The sequence below is a fragment of the Palaemon carinicauda genome, chromosome 7, assembly GCF_036898095.1.
Source record: "Palaemon carinicauda isolate YSFRI2023 chromosome 7, ASM3689809v2, whole genome shotgun sequence".
Taxonomy (NCBI): Eukaryota; Metazoa; Arthropoda; class Malacostraca; order Decapoda; family Palaemonidae; genus Palaemon; species Palaemon carinicauda.
In genome coordinates, this window is record NC_090731.1 from 165,177,455 (window position 1) to 165,197,454 (window position 20,000).

Below are 20,000 nucleotides of genomic sequence, written 5' to 3' on the forward strand. Positions count from 1 at the left end.
AGTTCACATTTTTATTACTTCTGATGTAATTTGCCACATGTGTGAAATATCACGGTTTATTTTAGCTACTTCTAATTTTACGGTTATGTTTTGATTATTACTTTTCAGTGAAAAAAAGATTAGCAGAACAACGGCATTTTTATTATGCATGTATTTTTCTATTAATGCATATGCGAAAACCGGTTGATTTTCCAGTTTTAAAAGCAATCTACGATATGAATTTGGGTCACTCTAGTGCGAGCTTGAAATACATTATGAATTCCTTGTATGATAAAGAGCATCCTATCATCAGTGCAGATTGATGTAACATCCAGAATGTAAGTGACCTTTGAGTAATAACATACATCGTAATCATACATTGTTTAAAAAACCTTAGTTGCAATCGAAAATTCTCCGTAAACATATTGACCTTTTGAGTAATAACATACATCGTAATCATACATTGTTTAAAAAAACCTTAATTTTAATCGGAAAATTTTCCGTAAACATATACTATTCTCAGCTGTATTTCAGTAAAATACAGGAGACCGTAATTTTTACCTTACTTGGTTATTATCTTTTACAGGTTTGTGACCGTTATATCACTCCTTAACGTCAATATATCCGTTTTTGGAACGGTAAATGCTTGGCAACATTTACTCTAGGATTTTTACCGTGGTTTTTTTTTTTTTTTTTTTTTTTTTTTTTTTTTTTTTTTTTTTTTTTTTTTGCTGCTGCTGCTGCTTCAGATTTTTAACAGTGTATATTATTATTACATGTCAGGAAAGACGGAATTATTTATTCACCATTAGCTGTGGAAATTCAATCTATTTAAATCTTTTTATTTATTAGTTTACTAGAATACAGAAATACTGATTGTGAGCTTTTAGGTTTGGTCTTGGAGTTATTCATCCGATCTTCATTCACGAAAAGAAATACTCTCTCTCTCTCTCTCTCTCTCTCTCTCTCTCTCTCTCTCTCTCTCTCTCTCTCTCTCCTCTCTCTCGCTGTTAAATCTGTTCTTATTAAGTGGAACATTCCATCACATTTATGAAACTTTCTTCTCAAAGATATTTCTTTTTAACGAACAATAGCTAATTAGTCTGCTGGTTACCTTCATAAAGAATTAAAATAACTATTGCAATTCAGAGCATAATTTTAAATGATTTCCTGTTAAGTAAAACTTTCCTTTTCCATAATAAATTAATTGGGATTTTAATGATTTAAAGAAAATTGCTAATGAAATGCAACTCGAATTTAAACAATTGCTTATAAATTAACTGGGATTTTAAGAATTTAAAAAAAAAAATTGCTTATGAAATCCAACTCGAATTTAAACAATTGCTTATAAATTAATTGAGATTTTAAGAATTTAAAGAAAAGTGCTTATGAAATGCAACTCGAATTTAAACAATTGCTTATAAATTAATTGGGATTTTAATGATTTAAAGAAAATTGCTAATGAAATGCAACTCGAATTTAAACAATTGCTTATAAATTAATTGAGATTTTAAGAATTTAAAGAAAATTGCTTATGAAATCCAACTCTAATTTAAACAATTGCTCATAAATTAATTGGGATTTTAAGAATTTAAAGAAAATTGCTTATGAAATGCAACTCGAATTTAAACAATTGCTTATAAATTAATTGGGATTTTAAGAATTTAAAGAAAATTGCTTATGAAATGCAACCCGAATTTAAACAATTGCTTATGAATTAATTGGGATTTTAAGAATTTGAAGAAAATTGCTTATGAAATGCAACTCGAATTTAAAGAATTGCTTATGAATTAATTGAGATTTTAAGAATTTAAAGAAAATTGCTTATGAAATCTAACTCGAATTTAAACAATTGCTTATAAGTTAATTGTTATTTTAAGAATTTAAAGAAAATTGCTTATGAAATCCAACTCGAATTTAAACAATTGCTTATAAGTTACAAGAACGAACATTGTGGTTTGGATTTATTCTGTATAAAATACAGCTGTTGATAAAAAAAAAATCCTCTTAATGTTAATAAAAAAGGAATCCTCATATCGCTGTTAAACTCTTCCGGTCAGGCAATTAGCAATTGTTAGAAATTTTTAACATATTCACAAACTACATTAAAATAATTTTCATAAGATATGGGTTTTCACGTTAACATTTTTTTACTGAATTGGGTACATCAGCTTTCGCATATCAGCAAAATTTGTTGGCAAGGATAAAATATTTTCCTGAACTTGCTAATGATTATTATTTAGAGGAATGAATTCTATCACTAGTTTGTATAATGTATTTTATTAATGCTGAAATGTTAACAGATCTAAAAGGGGTTTCCTGTGTATATGAAAATTCTTTATCTTTTATTTAGGTTATATGTATTACATTATCACTTTTATTAAAACAACTAAACTTTGGAAATAGAATTAAACTCCATTGTTTAAATAAGATTTTGCTTTAATATATATTTTTGTGCAATTATCAGGTGACCGTTCTTCATATGCTCTCTTGCTCGCTATTCGACCAAATTTTTCTATCTTAATTTTCTTATGATAGTTTTTGAAGACCAAATTTTTCTATCTTAATTTTTTAATGATAGGTTTTGAATACCAAATTTTTCTATCTTAATGTTTTTATGATAGTTTTTGAAGACCAAATTTTTCTATCTTAATTTTTTTATGATAGTTTTTGAAGACCAAATTTTTCTATCTTAATTTTTTTATGATAGTTTTTGAAGACCAAAATTTTCTATCTTAATATTTTAATGATAGTTTTTGAAGACCAAATTTTTCTTTTATTTTCATTTTTTATGATAGTTTTTTTCTTTTTCTTTTTTTTTTGACTAAGTAACGGCATTGATTATCCACACCTCGTCTCTTGCATAAAATAATTCGAAAGATCTAAGATAAATGAATTTATTAATAAGACCTTTCTATATATTATTCATTTAGGTATATTCACTTTAACATATTTTTTTTAAATATAAACTCTCGTTTGTTATGTGCTCCGTATCTTCAAAATCTGTACGAGCAGTCTTACCAACAGTAAGGAAATAGTATTGCAAATTAATGACTTTGACATCTCATTAAGAGTAGCTCTTTTAAAGGCTGGAATAAGATATATCATTCACGTTGGTGCAGGAATAGATTGCAGTTTAAAAATGAGAGAGAGAGAGAGAGAGAGAGAGAGAGAGAGAGAGAGAGAGAGAGAGAGAGAGAGAGAGAGAGAGAGAGAGAGAGAGAGAGAGAGATGCGAGGGAAATTGTTGTAACTATTAGGGCTGCATTGACGTCATTGCATATATCTTTGGCCCCCTTTTCCAAGAATCTCTCATTCTCTCTCTCTCTCTCTCTCTCTCTCTCTCTCTCTCTCTCTCTCTCTCTCTCTCTCTCTCTCTCTCTCTCTCTCTCTCTCTCTCTCTCTCTTTCTTACACAATATATATATGTGTATATATATATATATATACTATATATATATATATATATATATATATATATATATATATATATATATATATATATATATATATATATATATATTTTGTGTGTATATATATATGTATACGTGTATGTGTATATATATACTTACACACACACACACACACACACACACACACACATATATATATATATATATATATATATATATATATATATATATATATATATATATATATATGTGTGTGTGTGTGTGTGCGTGTTTTATTCTGTAATTTATACTTTTACTCATATGAATTACATATTTGTAAATATGCATTTGTCAAGGTTTTGATATTATAAAAATAATTATTACAAAAGTAAGCAAATACACCTTGAATGGAAGATAAACTTCTATAAACAAAGCTTTACAATTCCTTTAGTATACCACTCCTGTTTCATTTCGTGGACCATGAGTCTTTTTATAGTTTATATATGACATATATGTTTTTACGTTAATAGTTTATATAGGACATATCTGTTTTGACGCTGTTACTGTTTTTAGAATGAGATATTGTTAATTTATTCTCATCATTTATTTATTTCCTTATTTCCTTTCCCCACTGGGCTATCTTTCCCTGTTGGAGCCCTTGGGCTTATAGCATCTTTCTTTTCCAACTTGGGTTGTAGCTTGGCTAGTAATAATAATAATAATAATAATAATAATAATAATAATAATAATAATAATAATAATCCTTTTAGAAACCTGAAGTGTGGCATTAGACTGCAAGTGTCGCTTCCCAAATGATAATTGCATAAAATAATGAGCAAGAGAATTTTAATTGGTTAATGAAAATAGCATTCAACATATCACCAGCAACGAGAATTATAAGTATGATTTGCTCATTGCTTAGCTAAAGCTTTGACTCTTAATAGTCGCCACCGAAATTGGTTATTACATGTTTGCTCTAGAAGGAAAGCAATGACTCCTCGCAAAGTTCATATTCGCTCCCGAAGCTCAAAATTTGAAAGTGTGATTAGAGAGAGAGAGAGAGTAGTTGAGGCGCTTAAGTAAGAGTACATGATTGAGACGGCTGGGCAGTGTTTGAGATCCTCCTGTGTTAGTGTATATGAAGTGACTTAGCTGTGGATGCATCTATGTACTGTAGAGAAACAAGTGAGCAGTCTGCAATTGTTCTTGTCTCCTGTCTACCAGGTTAAAAGAATGATTGGGCGAGTTGAAATAAAAAATATCACATATATATATATATATATATGTATATATATATATATATATATATATATATATATATATATATATATATATATATATATATATATATATATATATATATATATATATATATATGTATGCTTTTGGGACACAGCTTCTGTCTAATTCAATTTATATTAAAGGCGATTGCCTTAGTGTCGTCAATATGTTTCCTACAGGAATCCTCGTATTTTCTCAGATTCTTTAAATTTTCAGGTGTAAATTTAAAGTTACAAAACATGAGGATGCCTGTAAGAAGTACATTGATGCCACTAAGACAATCGCCTTAGTGTGTGTATGTGTTTATGTATGTATGTGGGTGTGTATTTAATAACATACATACAGAGAGACAGAGAGAGAGAGAGAGAGATTTGACTTCATTGTTATTTTTATTGAGTATGAAATATATATTAAAAAAGTAAAAGTAAGAGTTTGACTCTTAGATTAAATAAAAATACACAAACGAGAGATGATATTCACGATTCTCCCGTCTTTCGTTGCAGGTGTGTCCCGTCATGTCGTCAAGCTGGAGAGCAATTCGCCCCCTCCCTTTCTTGCACAACCGTCCTCCCCTACCTTGTCTTCTCCCCCTTTCAGAACCAGTCCCCTACCTTCCCTACCTTCCCTACCTTCATCCTTATCTAATTTCGCCATCGTAAGTGACGGCTCGGAAGCGCCATCTGCATTGAATGAGTCCGCAACTTTCGCCCCCCGTTTGATGAAGGTCTCCGACAAGCCTTCGTCCACTGGATCTCAGCTCTTTTCTTCGTCTCTTCCTCCAAATATTTCGTCTACTGCCTCCTCTTCCGTGCCACCGCCTACCCTTCCATCGTCCCTTTTGCCTCCTCCGTCTGCGCCACCTTCTGTATTTTCACTCTCGAAGCCTTCGTCGGTGTGTTGGACGAGCGGTCGGAGAGGTCGAGCTATCTCGCTCTCTCCTGATCATCGCGGGAATCTGTGGCTGCTGACTACGTCAATGGTCAGGTAAGCGATTCCCATTCCTGTTTAATTTCATGATTGGGATTCGATTTGACTGTGCAAGTGCATGCACTTATTGCAATGTGTGTGTGTGTGTGAGAGAGAGAGAGAGAGAGAGAGAGAGAGAGAGAGGAGAGAGAGAGAGAGAGAGAGAGAGAGAGAGAGAGAGAGAGAATCTGTGATGAATATTTGCATCAGATTTTTAGTGGAATGTTAATCATACTACTGTTTTCATATCTGTATCTGTATTATATTATGTTATTGACATTCAATTTTAAGATGTTTTTTAGTTTTATTACTCTAATCTGTTGTAATATCATTCGTTTCTCAAATTGTCTGAAGTAAATCATCAATTTTTAATTAATAACTAACCGAAGTACCAGACTGCCTCTGCCAGTGAAGTTTTGCTTTTTCTATAAGACGAACTTCGTGGTCTAAAAGCTATTCCCGATTTTAAGACCTACAACAAATATAGCATCAGAGTTGTGTTGGACGATGTGGTAACGTTCCTGACTGCTGAACGCCAGACTGTGGTTCGAGTCTGGCTCAAACTCGTTAGTTTCTTTGGTCGCTACAACCTCACCATCCTTGTGAGCTAAGGATGTGGGGTTTTGGTGGAGCCTATAGGTCTACCTGCTGAGTCTTCAGCAGCCATTGCCCGGCCCTCATTAGTCCTAGCTTGGGTGGAGGGGGCTTGTGCACTGATCTTATGTATATATGATCAGTCTCTAGGGCATTGTCCTACTCGATAGGGTAATGTCACTGTCCCTTGCTTCCGCCATTCATGAGTGGTCTTTAAACCTTTAAAAGTTAATGTCACCATTTGCATCTCGGCGATTTATTTTAGGGGTTAAAATCATGAAGTCGCGATTAATTTTAGGGGTTAAAATCATGAAGTCGCGATTAATTTTAGTGGTTAAAATCATGAAGTCAGTATTAGCAATCTTGAATAAGTTATAGTTCATCTTAGAAATGTAAACCGTAACAACAACAAAAAAAGGAAAATTTGCAATTCTTATCTGGTTGCAAGTAAAACAGGGATCCAGTTTAGAAAAAGTGGGGCGTGTCTGGAATTTGATTTTGCTGGCATGGAAAAACCACAGAGTATTTTATCTTGTTTACCAAAAAAATCAAAGGAAATTCAATTTGGTTCCTGACAAACGGCCGAAACTTTTGTTCTGTATTTTATCAACAAAGCTAAAAAAAATTTTTGTTTCTGAAAAAATGGTTGAAAACTTGAGCTTATTTAAATAAAAATATTAGTAATGTAATAGAATATCGGGAACGGAAATACAATGGAAACCTTGAATTTTTATGTGAGGAAGTGACACGAGAAAATAAATAAACTATTATCCAGAATATAAACCTTTAATGAAATACATTAAAACCGATATATTACGTCGATTAATATTCCCGACGTCATTTTCCCTCTTTACATTCCTACTTTTTTTTTTTTTTTTTTTTTTAAATTCATGTCTAATATCACAGCCCTTTTTCCATGGGGTTTTATTTCCCTTCGTATTTTCTGCATTGCATCGCTACCTTATTTTCCTTACGTTACTCTTTCCCATATCCTCGATCTTCTTCTTCTTTCCCATCTTTATCCCTACATTAAAGGGTCGGTTGCCTGATACGCCCTCTCTAATGCCTTCTATCAAACGCATCCTCCTCCACCAAATTCTCACCGTAGCATCAATCACCTTACCTCGCCATCTAATTCTCTTTTAAATTTCAATATTTAGGAAAATATAGTACAAACTTCTAAGAAATTGTGAAATTGTAAAATACCAGTGAACGTTTTGGATAATTTTTGGTCACCAACCTTGCATTGGAAATGGTTTGGTTAGTGGCAACTAAATAACTCATTTGAAAGATAAAACCGAAACTAATAGCTTGAAAAACTTGGAGACCAATGTTCAGTGATATTTTCTTTTGTAATTACTGGAAATTTTAGGTAATTTTATTTTGTAATGATGAATTTTTATTTAAGCGAATTGCCATTATGGTATACTGGTAAAATTTGTCAAGAATTTTCTAATGAATTTATAAAATTGATGTGAATCATCTTTATTTTAATTGTTCATTCAATTGACAATTGTTCTGTTGTATATGTGTGTGCTTTTTTTCCGAGTAGAAGTTTCTTGCCAGATATTCCTGAAAACATGAAAGCAAGAATAACTACAAAAGAGCAAAAACTTCTTTTTCCGACCATAGATATAATTCTATCATATACAGTTAATAAGGATTTCATGTATATTTGGCAAGGTAAGATATTCTTAAATTGTTAGACATCTTCATGTGTAGATGATAGTGATTTCAGTTCATTTTATATTAAACCTTTATTGTAATTAGCATCTATTTGTATATTAAGTCTAACCCTGTTGTGTTAGAATTAAAAGTGTTTTCTAGGGCTTGTAAACATGTTTTGCATTAATGGAAAAGTTTGTAAGGTTTTTAAAGCTGTTTGATATCAATTATGTTCCTCATTGGTCCCCTGGGAGGAATTCTGTTATTCCTGGTTCAGTAGTGTGTCAAATCTTTTAATATTTTAAGGTACTTTTACCAAGGTCCCAATGATTATCATCTGACTGTTTTCCAGATCTCAGCTCACTCCAAATGCTGTGTGGGTGCTTAACTTTACTTCCATGACTTGGAATGAGCCTAGACATCTGTCAAGCGGTGTAGACACCGAGACAGACAATAACCCGACAGCTTCCCCTTCTAGTTCCTCCATCCCATCTGCAACAAGAAGCCCTGCTGCTGAAGGTGATAAACCAGCGGCTTTTTGTTCTTGGTCCAAAGGGTTGATTATGATTTACACCGCCAACGGGTCTTGCCACATATGGTTTCATCCGTACAACACTGGAAGGTGGGTGGAAGTAAATGCCGTCGATGGATCTGAGCGTCCGTCAGATGTTCTGTCTGTGGATGCTAGTTGGTGTGGAAGACTGCAAGACTCCCTTTGGCTTTTAGCTTCCCATCGACAAACAACTCAGGAGGAGAAGCAAGATTTGCCGTCTTCTCAGGAAACTACAGAAGGGGGAGGAGGAGGAGAACATCCGCCGATTAGGCAGACTCTTTGGAAGTTGAATCTTAAAGGCAAGTGGTCTCCTCTAGATGTAAGGTACAACCAAGACCAGTCCCTCCTTCTTTCCTCTAATGTAAGGACGTGGAGTGATAATCATGGAGGCCTTTATCTTTTATGTGAAAATGTGCATAGTGAAAATAGTGTTCATATTGTGAGGTTTGACCAAGTCTCGGGTACGAGGTCTATCATAAACATGGAATCAAGTCCTCGGGAAACATTTTGGGTTCCAAACTCAGAGGGTCGATTGTACTCTTTATATTCCGACCCTGATGGAAACAGAGTGATAAAAACGAGTAGTTATTATACCGGTAAAGTTTTTAGTATAGATAGTTTTGACACGCCAATACGTTCAGATATTTTAGTGAGAATAAATGGAACAATATATAGCAACATACCTTTTTGCAACTTAGAAAAAGAAATAGATGTTCCTAGAACAGTTCTGGAATTGCACCGGTTTTTTCCAGCATCAGGATGTTCAAATAGTACTTCAATTATAAACTATCAGTATAATGTTCACGAAGAAGTGACCATGTTACGTGTGTATCAGAGAATAGTAGTCGATAAGAAAGGGGAACCGAATCTTCGTGTTTCCCATACAAGGGCTGTCTTTGAAGAGGCGCCTTCCGGGGGCAGCCAGTTACACGAGGAAGCAAATGCTGAAGACGAAGAAGAAGCGGAGATGGTTTTCCCCTTGAGTACTCCAGCTGACGAGGACGTCGTAGGCGAAACCGGGCTGTCTCGTTCCAGCAGTGTTGGTGGAAACATCGTTGTCTCCGACGGCAGGGAGGTAAGTTCGTTGTAAATGGGGCAAATATTCTCTTGTTTCTGAAATTAATTAACTTAAATTTCTTTCACATATATTTAACAGTATTTTTTGTATGCATAACAGCAGTTATGGCTCTTTAACCTTTATAACCTTTGATTAGAAAACAAATTAATATTTTCATATAGGATTTTATTAAATTTTTATATCAATATTAGTTTAAGGGTAATCCTTTTCAATCCTGCTTATCCTATATGTACAGGCAAAGAACTAATTAAGGGCTCAACGATCCTTCATACCTTCTACTCAGGCTTCCATAGGTACTTTAGCTCTTTTCAGAGTTCTTGGCACAAACTCCATTACCTTATTGTTTCACTAATTCGGTGAATCTCCTCCTATTTCACTCTGCTGTTATCTGTTATATATACTCCAAAATACCTGTACAAATTAACCAATTCCAAGCTACCCCCTTTCATGTTAAAGTCAATAACCATCACCCCTCTCACCCTCACAATTATATTCAACCTAATCGTCTCCCAAACTCCTGCAAATTCTTTCATTTGTTTCTGGAGTTTTTCATCATTACCTCGAGTAAGTACTACATCATCTGCAAACTTCAGCTATTCCTTACTCCATTTATACTTTTCCAGATATGTCTTTTTTTCTGACTTGCATCACTCAATCTGTAAAGATAATGATTAACAATTGATGCATAACACATATCCCAGACTTAATTTCACACTAAACCTAACAGTTTCATTTCTGTTCATTTTAACATGAGTTTCTTTCATCCTAAAAACTAATACAGTAATACCTTGACAAACGAGCATAATGCGTTCCAGGACCGAGCTCGTATGTCAAGTTACTCATATCTCGAAGTCAATTTTCCCATATGAAATCAATGAAAAATAATTCAATCCATTCCAGCTCTCTTAAAAAACCCAAATCAATGATTCAACAAAGGAAAAACATGTTTTTAATTTCTATAATACTTTACATACACCCACAAAATAACATAAATGATTGCTGGATTGTGATCTGCAAGAAAATGTGGCTTTATTATGGAGCTTTTACATTCAAGACAGCGGCTAACAGCGGTGTGTACGTAGGTGGAGGAAGGGATGGAGAGAGAATTGGATGGAATCATATTTACTGTTTCCTAAACACAGCATAACAATTGAATTTAAAATTAACTTTACTGAACTTTGTTTAATTTTTTAAATTTTTATTTACTTTTCATACTTTTTAGTTTGTATTTTTTCATTGTTTATGAATTGCACATATCGAGGTACTCATCTCGTAACTCACTCACGTGGACACCACACTCATGTTTTTCACTAATTTCATGCTTCATTTCTATTGTCATCATGCATGTTTTTCACTAATTTCATGCTTCATCTCTATTGTCATCATGCATGTTTTTCTTCTCACTGCCAACGTTACCACTCCCTTTCTTAGGACCCATAACTTATTATGAAGAATGTTCAGAAATATACAGTTCAAATCAGGTAAATAATATAAGACAACAAGGGAGATGTGTATTAAAATCGATGATCACGTGAAATGAACGAGTGATGCGAGCTTAGAGCACTTCCAAGCGCTCGGCCACCTTGTGTCAGCATCTGTAAGCGTGCTCATATCTCAAGTTTGTGCTCGTATCTCAATGCAAACATTTAGGTTTGCCAGGGCACCAGCCACCCGTTGAGATACTACCACTAGAGAGTTATGGGGTCTTTTGACTGGCCAGACAGTACTACATTGGATCCTTCTCTCTGGTTACGGTCCATTTTCCCTTTGCCTACACACTCACACACCGAATAGCTGGCCTATTCTTTACATACTCTCCTCTGTCCTTATACACCTGACAACACTGAGATTATTCAAACAATTCTTCTTACTGCACTGTGATTGTTCAGTGGCCACTTTTCTCTTTGTAAGGGTAGAAGATTAGATTTTTCTCTAATCTTGGGTAGTGCCATAACCTCTGTACCATGGTCTTCCACTCTCTTGGGTTAGAGTTCTCATGTTTGAGGGTACACTCGGGCACAATGTTCTATGTTATATCTTTTTCTCTTCTTGTTTTGTTAAAGTTTTTATAGTTTATAAAGTGATATTTATTTTAATATTGTAGTTCTTAAATTATTTTATTTTTCCTTTTTTCCTTTCTGAACTGAGCTATTTTCCCTGTTGGAGCCTCTGGGCTTATAGCATCTTGCTTTTCCAACTAGGGTTGTAGCTTAGCAAATAATAATAGTAATAATAATATTAATAATAATAATTTGCTTGGTGGCTTGATCATGTCTCAAAATGCTCATATGTTGTGGTGCTCGCATGTCAAGGTTACTGTAGAAGGTCCTCAACTTACAATCATTTGACTTACGAACATTCATACATCAAATGCAAGTCTGACTGAAATAAAAAATCATAGATATTGTATCAAAATTTCATTATGAAATACTGTAATAAAATAATATTATACAATTTAATGCAGTAAGCATAACATGTGCAATATGAAGCAGGACTATTTCTTCACCTTTGCAGCTGAAAATCGTAGGCATATGAGATAGTTGAAGCCCATCCTAGGCCAAAATGTAACAAAATTCGACTAGCGGACAAATTGGAACCTATTATGTTTTAATTTGATGAATTTCTAACTGCTCTCTACAAATTACATCTTACACAATACATTGAAGATATCAATATAATGATAGGCCTGTGTACCTCACGTAAGGTTTCTCGATCTACTTTAAGCTTCTCATAAATGCTCCAGAAAAATAATTGATCCTTGCACTCTTTTCCTGTCTAAGCATACTTTACTCTTCTCATATCCATCTTTGTCATCTGTCTCACATTGCCAATCAAAATCCTACCATGTACATTTCCCAATTTGTTTATTTTATTTTATGACAATGTAATTCTTACAGGTACTTCAATCACCATTTTCTTAAACAAAGGTACAATTATTTCCTTTAAATCATTCTTATTTTCATATCTTGGATGAAAAACGCCTAACAGGTAATTGTTTTATTATATATCAAATGTGGCAAGATTACACTTATTAGGTTAATATATTGAAAACTTTGATAACAAGAAAATACCCAACAGACTCCCTATACATTTTGTATATTTCAATTTTAAGTTGTAAGAGATCGATGGAAACTTTAGGAAACACCTCTTATTAGAAATGGTTATGAAAAGTACTACGTGAAACTTATTTTATTCTCAATAATTTATGTTATTATAGAATAGAAATGGCTGATTCTTACAGGAGATTAAATGTAATAGGTTTTGGTGGTATTATAGATGTGTATATATAATAGATGAACATATGTAGGGTAGGATGAGAGAAGAGGTGAAAGAAGGAAGTGCCATGTTCTCTTCAAAATGTTTGGAGAAGGAGCGTAATATTTATAGAAGGAAAGATTGGGATGTAATAAGGAATGGTTGGTCTATTTCTCTTTTTTAGAAGTAAAGTACCAGTGTTGAGGGATCTCTAGAAATTTGTGTGCATCTTTATGGAATAACATGAGCCATAGTGTAATGTGGTTTAGATGATGTCTGAAAAAAAAAATAAATATAGTGACAAAATAAATTGCTAAAAAGTTGAGCATAGTCTAAAAGATGACTCAAGGATGTATTAAGGAGAGTACTGTAACTCAAAAGTCTTGTATGATTATTATTATTATTATTATTATTATTATTATTATTATTATTATTATTATTATTATTATTATAATTATTATTATTATTATTATTACTAACCAAGCTACAACCCTAGTTGGAAAAGCAAGATGCTATAAGCCCAAGGGCTCCAACAGGGAAAAATAGCCCAGTGAGGAAAGGAAATAAGGAAATAAATAAATGATGAGAATAAATTAACAATATATCATTCTAAAAACAGTAACAGCGTCAAAACAGATATGTCCTATATAAACTATTAACGTCAAAAACAGATATGTCATATATCATATATAAACAATAAAAAGACTTATGTTAGCCTGGTCAGCATAAAAACATTTGCTCCAACTTTGAACTTTTGAAGTTCTACTGATTCAACTACCCGATTAGGAAGATCATTCCACAACTTGGTAACAGCTGGAATAAAACTTCTAGAGTACTGCGTAGTATTGAGCCTCATGATGGAGAAGGCCTGGCTATTAGAATTAACTGCCTGTGCAGTGCATTTATGGAATTTTTGCCCTGCTGATAATCATTCTGGATAGGCTTGCAAGGCAGTTTTTGGTCTGAAAGTGTTCTCCACAGAGATATCATCAGTTAGAGGATAAAACTGCATAGTATGTTGCCCCATTTACTATAAAACTAGCCCTTTGGCAAAACATCATGTTTGGCTCTATGCAGAATTTCTATATAGTTTTTCCAACCCCCTTTTAGGTAGAACCACTTCCTTCATCTTTGAGATGAAACTGAAAAGTTGAAGACTAAGGTCGAATTAGCTTGTGCTGGAACAAATCTGATGTCAATTTTTATATGCCTGACTCGTACAGAACAATGTATTTCTTCTCATTCCAAAAAGGCAGCTGCGAAACGCCAGACAATATATCCTTGTGGACCCAAATCCTTATCTGACGTGTCCAACACACGGAAAGGTATATGTTGCTGTGGCCTGATTGGTAACGTCTCTGCCTGGTATTTGCCAGTCGGGGGTTCAAGTCCCGCTCAGACTCGTTAGTGCCATTAGTGTCTGCAACCTTACCATCCTTGTGAGTTAAGGTTGGGGGGTTTGGGGGAGCCTATAGGTCTATCTGCTGAGTCCTCAGCAGCCACTGCCTGGCCCTCCCTGGTCCTAGCTTGGGTGGAGAGGAGGCTTGGGCGCTGATCATATAATATATGGTCAGTCTCTAGGGCATTGTCTTGATTGCTAGGGCAATGTCACTGTCTCTTGTTTCTGCCATTCATGAGCGACCTTTAAACCTTTAAAACCAGGCTTGACCTGGTAAGCCACAACGATGCACATACACTGCGGAAGCAACAACACCTCATAAAGGAATTTATGGTACATTCATCATCTATTTGGGAACTTCCAGTGTTGTCATCGGCTACCCTGCACTACTATTAGATTAGATTAGTGGTGCCTATGCCATTGGCTAAATAGTCTTCCACGAGACAGTGGCGGGACCCTAAGGACGGGCTGGTGACAGGTTTTACACACTGGACTAAAAGATAACCTGGCAGTAGCTTCATAATGTAGATGGTAATCTTACTTTTGATATAAGAAAACTTGTCACCGTATATACTGTGATTGCACATGTATGGTTGGGTGAAAATGTGCGATGAGCCAACCAATTTATTGTTCATCGGACCTTCTAAGATTATATATATACTATATATATATATATATATATATATATATATATATATATATATATATATATATATATATAAAATATATATATATATATATATATGTATATATATATGTATATATATATATATATATATATATATATATATATATATATATATATATATATATATATATATATATATATATATATACTGTATATCATGGTATTAATAGTATGATTTTTTTTTTATCTAGCCTCTTTAGGCAGAGTTGTGAGTTATCTTCATTTGGAAATTTAAAATGTTTCCTTTTTTTGTTATCGTATGGATTTTCGTCTGTGTATGTTAAGCGATCGGCCAGACTGTTTACGTAGTTTCCAAAACATCGTACTGGTTTTGATGAAACTGCGCAATTGGGAACGAGTTTCATATTTTGTCAAAGCTGATTTTATCCTCATAAATATGCTTTCTGATTCTCTGTTGTTATGTAGGCGAATGTTGGGATGAATCCAAGTTGGCAAGTGGCGATGTTAGCCTTCACTATTGTTCTTTCTTCTGGCCTTGTCTTATCTTTAGGCCTATTAACTGTCTTCGTAGACGGGTTTATTTTCAGAATTATTTTGTTTTCTTTTGTTTTTACTGATGTTCCTTTATGTTTGGAATAGCACGGAGGAAATTCTGAAGCTCAGTGACTGGGGATATTAAATTATAGTCAAAGATGCACTTATATCTCAAAACTGTTGTATCCTTTCCCTTCTATGAAATTGTTCCTTGGGAATCTCAACTTTTTTTTTTAATCAATGGCTCCTCTCTTCTACCTTTTCTTCCAAAGCTTTCCTTTATGTTTTTTCGCTACAACAGCTTTCATCTTTAATATGCAATCATTTCAAAACAATTTTTTTATTCGTCTAACAACACTGATCTAGATTACTTCCTGAAAAGAGATTCCATGATTCACACCTTTTAAGGCTTTCAAAGCAATGAAAAGAGATTCCATGATTCACACCTTTTAAGGCTTTCAAAGCAATGAAAAGAGATTCCATGATTCACACCTTTTAAGGCTTTCAAAGCAATGAAAAGAGATTCCATGATTCACACCTTTTAAGGCTTTCAAAGCAATGAAAAGAGATTCCATGATTCACACCTTTTAAGGCTTTTAAAGCAATGAAAAGAGATTCCATGATTCACACCTTTTAAGGCTTTCAAAGCAATGAAAAGAGATTCCGTGATTCACACCTTTTAAGGCTTTTAAAGCAATGAAAAGAGATTCCATGATTCACACCTTTTAAAGCAATGGATACACATTCCACTTGTTCCTCTCCCATTCAAATCTTTATTAGTTTTTGATGAAAAAATCTAAGTGAAGCTCTCTACTTCAATCATTTTGAGCACTCGTGAGATAGAACGCCTTTCATTTTTTTTAATCTGATTCTATCGGATTTTTTTTTTCTTTTTTTTTTTTAAGTTCTGAAGCTCCCACGCTCAGACATTTATTAGTTTGCTTTTCTTCGTGTTAAGGTCTGATGGAAGCTAATTAGTTTTGATTCATGACTTCGTTCTTACTTCTTTCAATCCTTCATCTGTCGAGAGGCGGCTTCTGTTTCATTTCTATTTCCACTATTTTTGCTCACTGAAAGAAACAGGTTCTGGGTAAAGGTGATGACCTAGCAAGGTGTATAGTATCACGTGAGAAGAGAAAATAATCTCTTCTTCAGTTGAACAGTATCCTAAAGGATATTCAGTGACTTTGTAAAATTCAAGGTCACAATTACGATTCACAGCCACTTACACAAGCCCTCTCGTCTCTCTGGTATGCTCTATATCAGTCAAATCATTTGAATCTTCCTACCCTTTCCACTTGGTAAGGGTAAGAGAGACTATTTAGCTATGGTAAGCAGCTCTTCTAGGAGAAGAACACGCCAAAATCAAACCATTGTTCTCTAGTCTTGGATATTGCCATAGCCTCTGTACCGTGGTCTTCCACTATCTTGGGTTAGAGTTCTCTTGCTTGAGGGTACACCCAGACACTCTACTCTTCATTTCCTCTCCGGGCTATTTTCCCTGTTGGAGCCCTTAGCCTTATAGCCTCCTACTTTTCCAGTTAGGGTTATAGCTTAGCAAGTAATAATAGCTATTTTCCCTGTTGGAGCCCTTAGCCTTATAGCCTCCTATTTTTCCAGTTAGGGTTATAGCTTAGCAAATAATAATAGCTATTTTCCCTGTTGGAGCCCTTAGCCTTATAGCCCCCTACTTTTCCAGTTAGGGTTATAGCTTAGCAAGTAATAATAATAATAATGATAATAATAATAATAATAATAATAATAGTAATAATAATAATAATAATAACGCATTGTGGTAGGCTTCCCGTTGTCTCCTGAGTCTCCCTGGGGAGTTAGATTCCTTCCTTTAGACTCTCCATCACCATCCCTGGTATTCAGTCCTCCTCAGTTTCATGCTGCTGGGTGTAGCAGGAACATTTTGGAATTTTAACCCCGCTTCATATAGATGAATCTGAAGAATATAGGAAAAACATAGTTCTGATGGTCCCTCTTCCTCTCAAGAGCCTTGAAACAATAACCAGGTCTCTTATCACTTTAACAAAGTGTAAATTGTAATAATCGGGAACAGGGTTCAACGTCTTTACTGGTTGCTTTTGTTATGATTATAACATGTAACTTTATTATGTTTTTGTTGCCTTTAACGATGGGCTGGATAATGATATTGACTATTTCATCCCAATTATTTCTTTAAGAAAAAATGTCACCAAACCTTTGTAAAAGAAATATTTTTCTTTGTTCAGTTTCTCAAGTTGCTGTTCAAGCTATGATGGTATTTCCTGCACAAGTCTAAAGCAGAATACTTCGGCTATATTGTGGTTTATTTGATGAAAACACTAAAAAAGAGCAAAATTACTTATTGAAAATCTTCGAAAATTACACATCAGGGATAGATTTTGGAGGTTATGCCAGTTGGTCTAAAGATTACACATCAGGGAAAGATTTTGGAGGTTATGCCAGTTGGTCTAAAGATTACACATCAGGGATAGATTTTGGAGGTTATGCCAGTTGGTCTAAAGATTACACATCAGGGATAAATTTTGGAGGTTATGCCAGTTGGTCTAAAGATTACACATCAGGGATAGATTTTGGAGGTTATGCCAGTTTCTCTAAAGATCAAGGACAAGTCCAACCAGGGCTACCACTTGATTTTAAAATTCATATTCATAATCCGCATAATTTTGTGATGAGATTTACTTGATGTTATCCATAAATATATTCTTAATTACGAACCTATTCTATTTATCTATCTTTTTACAAAATATTATTTCAGTATAATTTTTTATCATCATTTCATCATTTCAGCCTTCAAAAGTCCTTTGTTGGATGTAGGCCTTCCCCAGGTTTCTCCACAGACTTCTATCGCAAGCTATTCTGTGCCACTGTTGCTTATGTTGGTCTAAGTCATCTCGCCAGCGGGTTTTTTGTCTTCCTCGATTTCTTGTGCATCCTCGGGGTGTCCAGAAGGTTGTTCGTGATGTCCATCGGCTGTCTGTCATCCTGGCAATGTGCCCTGCCCAGTTCCATTTGAGCTTGCTAATGGTTTCAAGGATATCCATTACTTTAGTTTTTTGACATATCCATTTAGCTGTTTTTCTATCCTTCCATGTTAGATTTTTTTATAGTTAGACGCAAAATCAATTTCCTCCAATTACTAATTATTTATAGCAATTTTTTAGTATCCTATAAAGTAACGTACTAGCTGTATCTAACGTTAAAGTTAATCTTCATTCTGGTATGATAGCGATTGTTTTCATTGTCGATAATCTACCTTTTTAGATGTTTGCTAAATGCTATCTATAACTGCTATTATAATTAGATAAGGTTTATCTTCCAGATAACACACCTATCTAACAGGTGTACAGTATTCTGCTTATCTGCCTAAATATATTGTTTACCTATTTTTGTACGTGCCATTTTTATACCGGTAGACTAGTAAGTTTTCTTGTAAATTTCAATCCCTTGAATCAATTTGAAAGAATATTAACCTTTAAGGTGTCTTAAAATACTAGGGAAATATTGTATTGTTTGGAAACCTGTAATTCTCTTGTATTTTATGTTTTGTCAGTACTGTATTTACATTGACTAATACAGAGCAACAATTAAAGATTTTAACGGCTGCTCATGAATGGCAGAGGCAAGGGACAATGACATTGCCCTAACAAGCAGGACAATGCTCTAGAGGCTGTCGTGGTAATTCTTGTAAAATAAAGTCCATGATAAATATGAATCTCATCATACTTTCCTTCCTTCACATCTGCGTTTTAATATATATTCATCTTATGATTCAGTCCAGACGTAAACAAAACAGCATTCACTTCCTCGTGTATCGTTTTTGACTGCAGAATCGAAGCTGAATGTCCAGCACAGAGTTCCAAAATGTCAGCCACTTCATGTACATGAAAAATAAAAACAGTGATAATCTTTTTTTCATGACATACTTTTCCCATTTATCTATCTATCTCTATCTATCTATCTTCACACATATGTATACTGTACATATATATTCTGTTAAGCCCCGGCCTTGTGAATCCGGCCTTTCTTTAGAACTCAGGGCATGAACAAAGAACAATGGTAAGGTCGCCAGTCGGCAATAAGACAAGGAATACCGACAAAATAAAATATATTTACAGTACTAATCACTTAATGAAAGGGGAGCACAACGGGGAAAGATATTGGTTGGACTGTCGACGATGGTTCAGCTCAGCAATCTTATTCCCTGGAAAGGGAAATAGATTAAATTATTAACCGGTAACTTACTTCTACAGGCTGGGGACAGGATTCATCGTGTGGTTAAAACTTTTAAGCAAATAAAATAAAAGTGCAAAACTTGGGAATTTAAACACTACACGTGGGAATCAGCACTGTCACAAGGTGGATTAATTAAGGTTAGGAGCAAACGGCACACGTGGTTGGGATATAAGGAATGGGATAAAGGTTCAGTGGGTAGGATCTTTCGATAAGGATAAAAGGAAAGGATGGGAGGTGATAAAGAAGGGCTGGATAAGGATGATGAGGTTGAGGTACTCAAACAGACATCTTACCTTGATAAAAAGGAAAGGACTCTGTTTCCTCCCTGGGAGGTTGGAGCGCAATGAAGGATGCCCATCCGTTCCTAGGTCGAGTTAACCAGGTGTGCCCCCAATGTGGGGGCCGGGTG

General features: G+C 34.3%; 1 protein-coding gene across 1 annotated transcript in view; it reads left to right on the forward strand.

Moving 5' to 3' along the window:
• The window catches only part of LOC137643706 (uncharacterized), a 321,288-nt gene that overhangs the window by 293,193 nt on the left and 8,095 nt on the right, over positions 1–20,000 (forward strand). Inside the window, exons 2-3 of the mRNA XM_068376405.1 lie at positions 5,154–5,634; positions 8,228–9,503. Of these exons, the coding sequence (XP_068232506.1) occupies positions 5,369–5,634; positions 8,228–9,503 (1,542 nt within the window). The 5' untranslated portion in view covers positions 5,154–5,368. The remainder of the gene's footprint in view (positions 1–5,153; positions 5,635–8,227; positions 9,504–20,000) is intronic.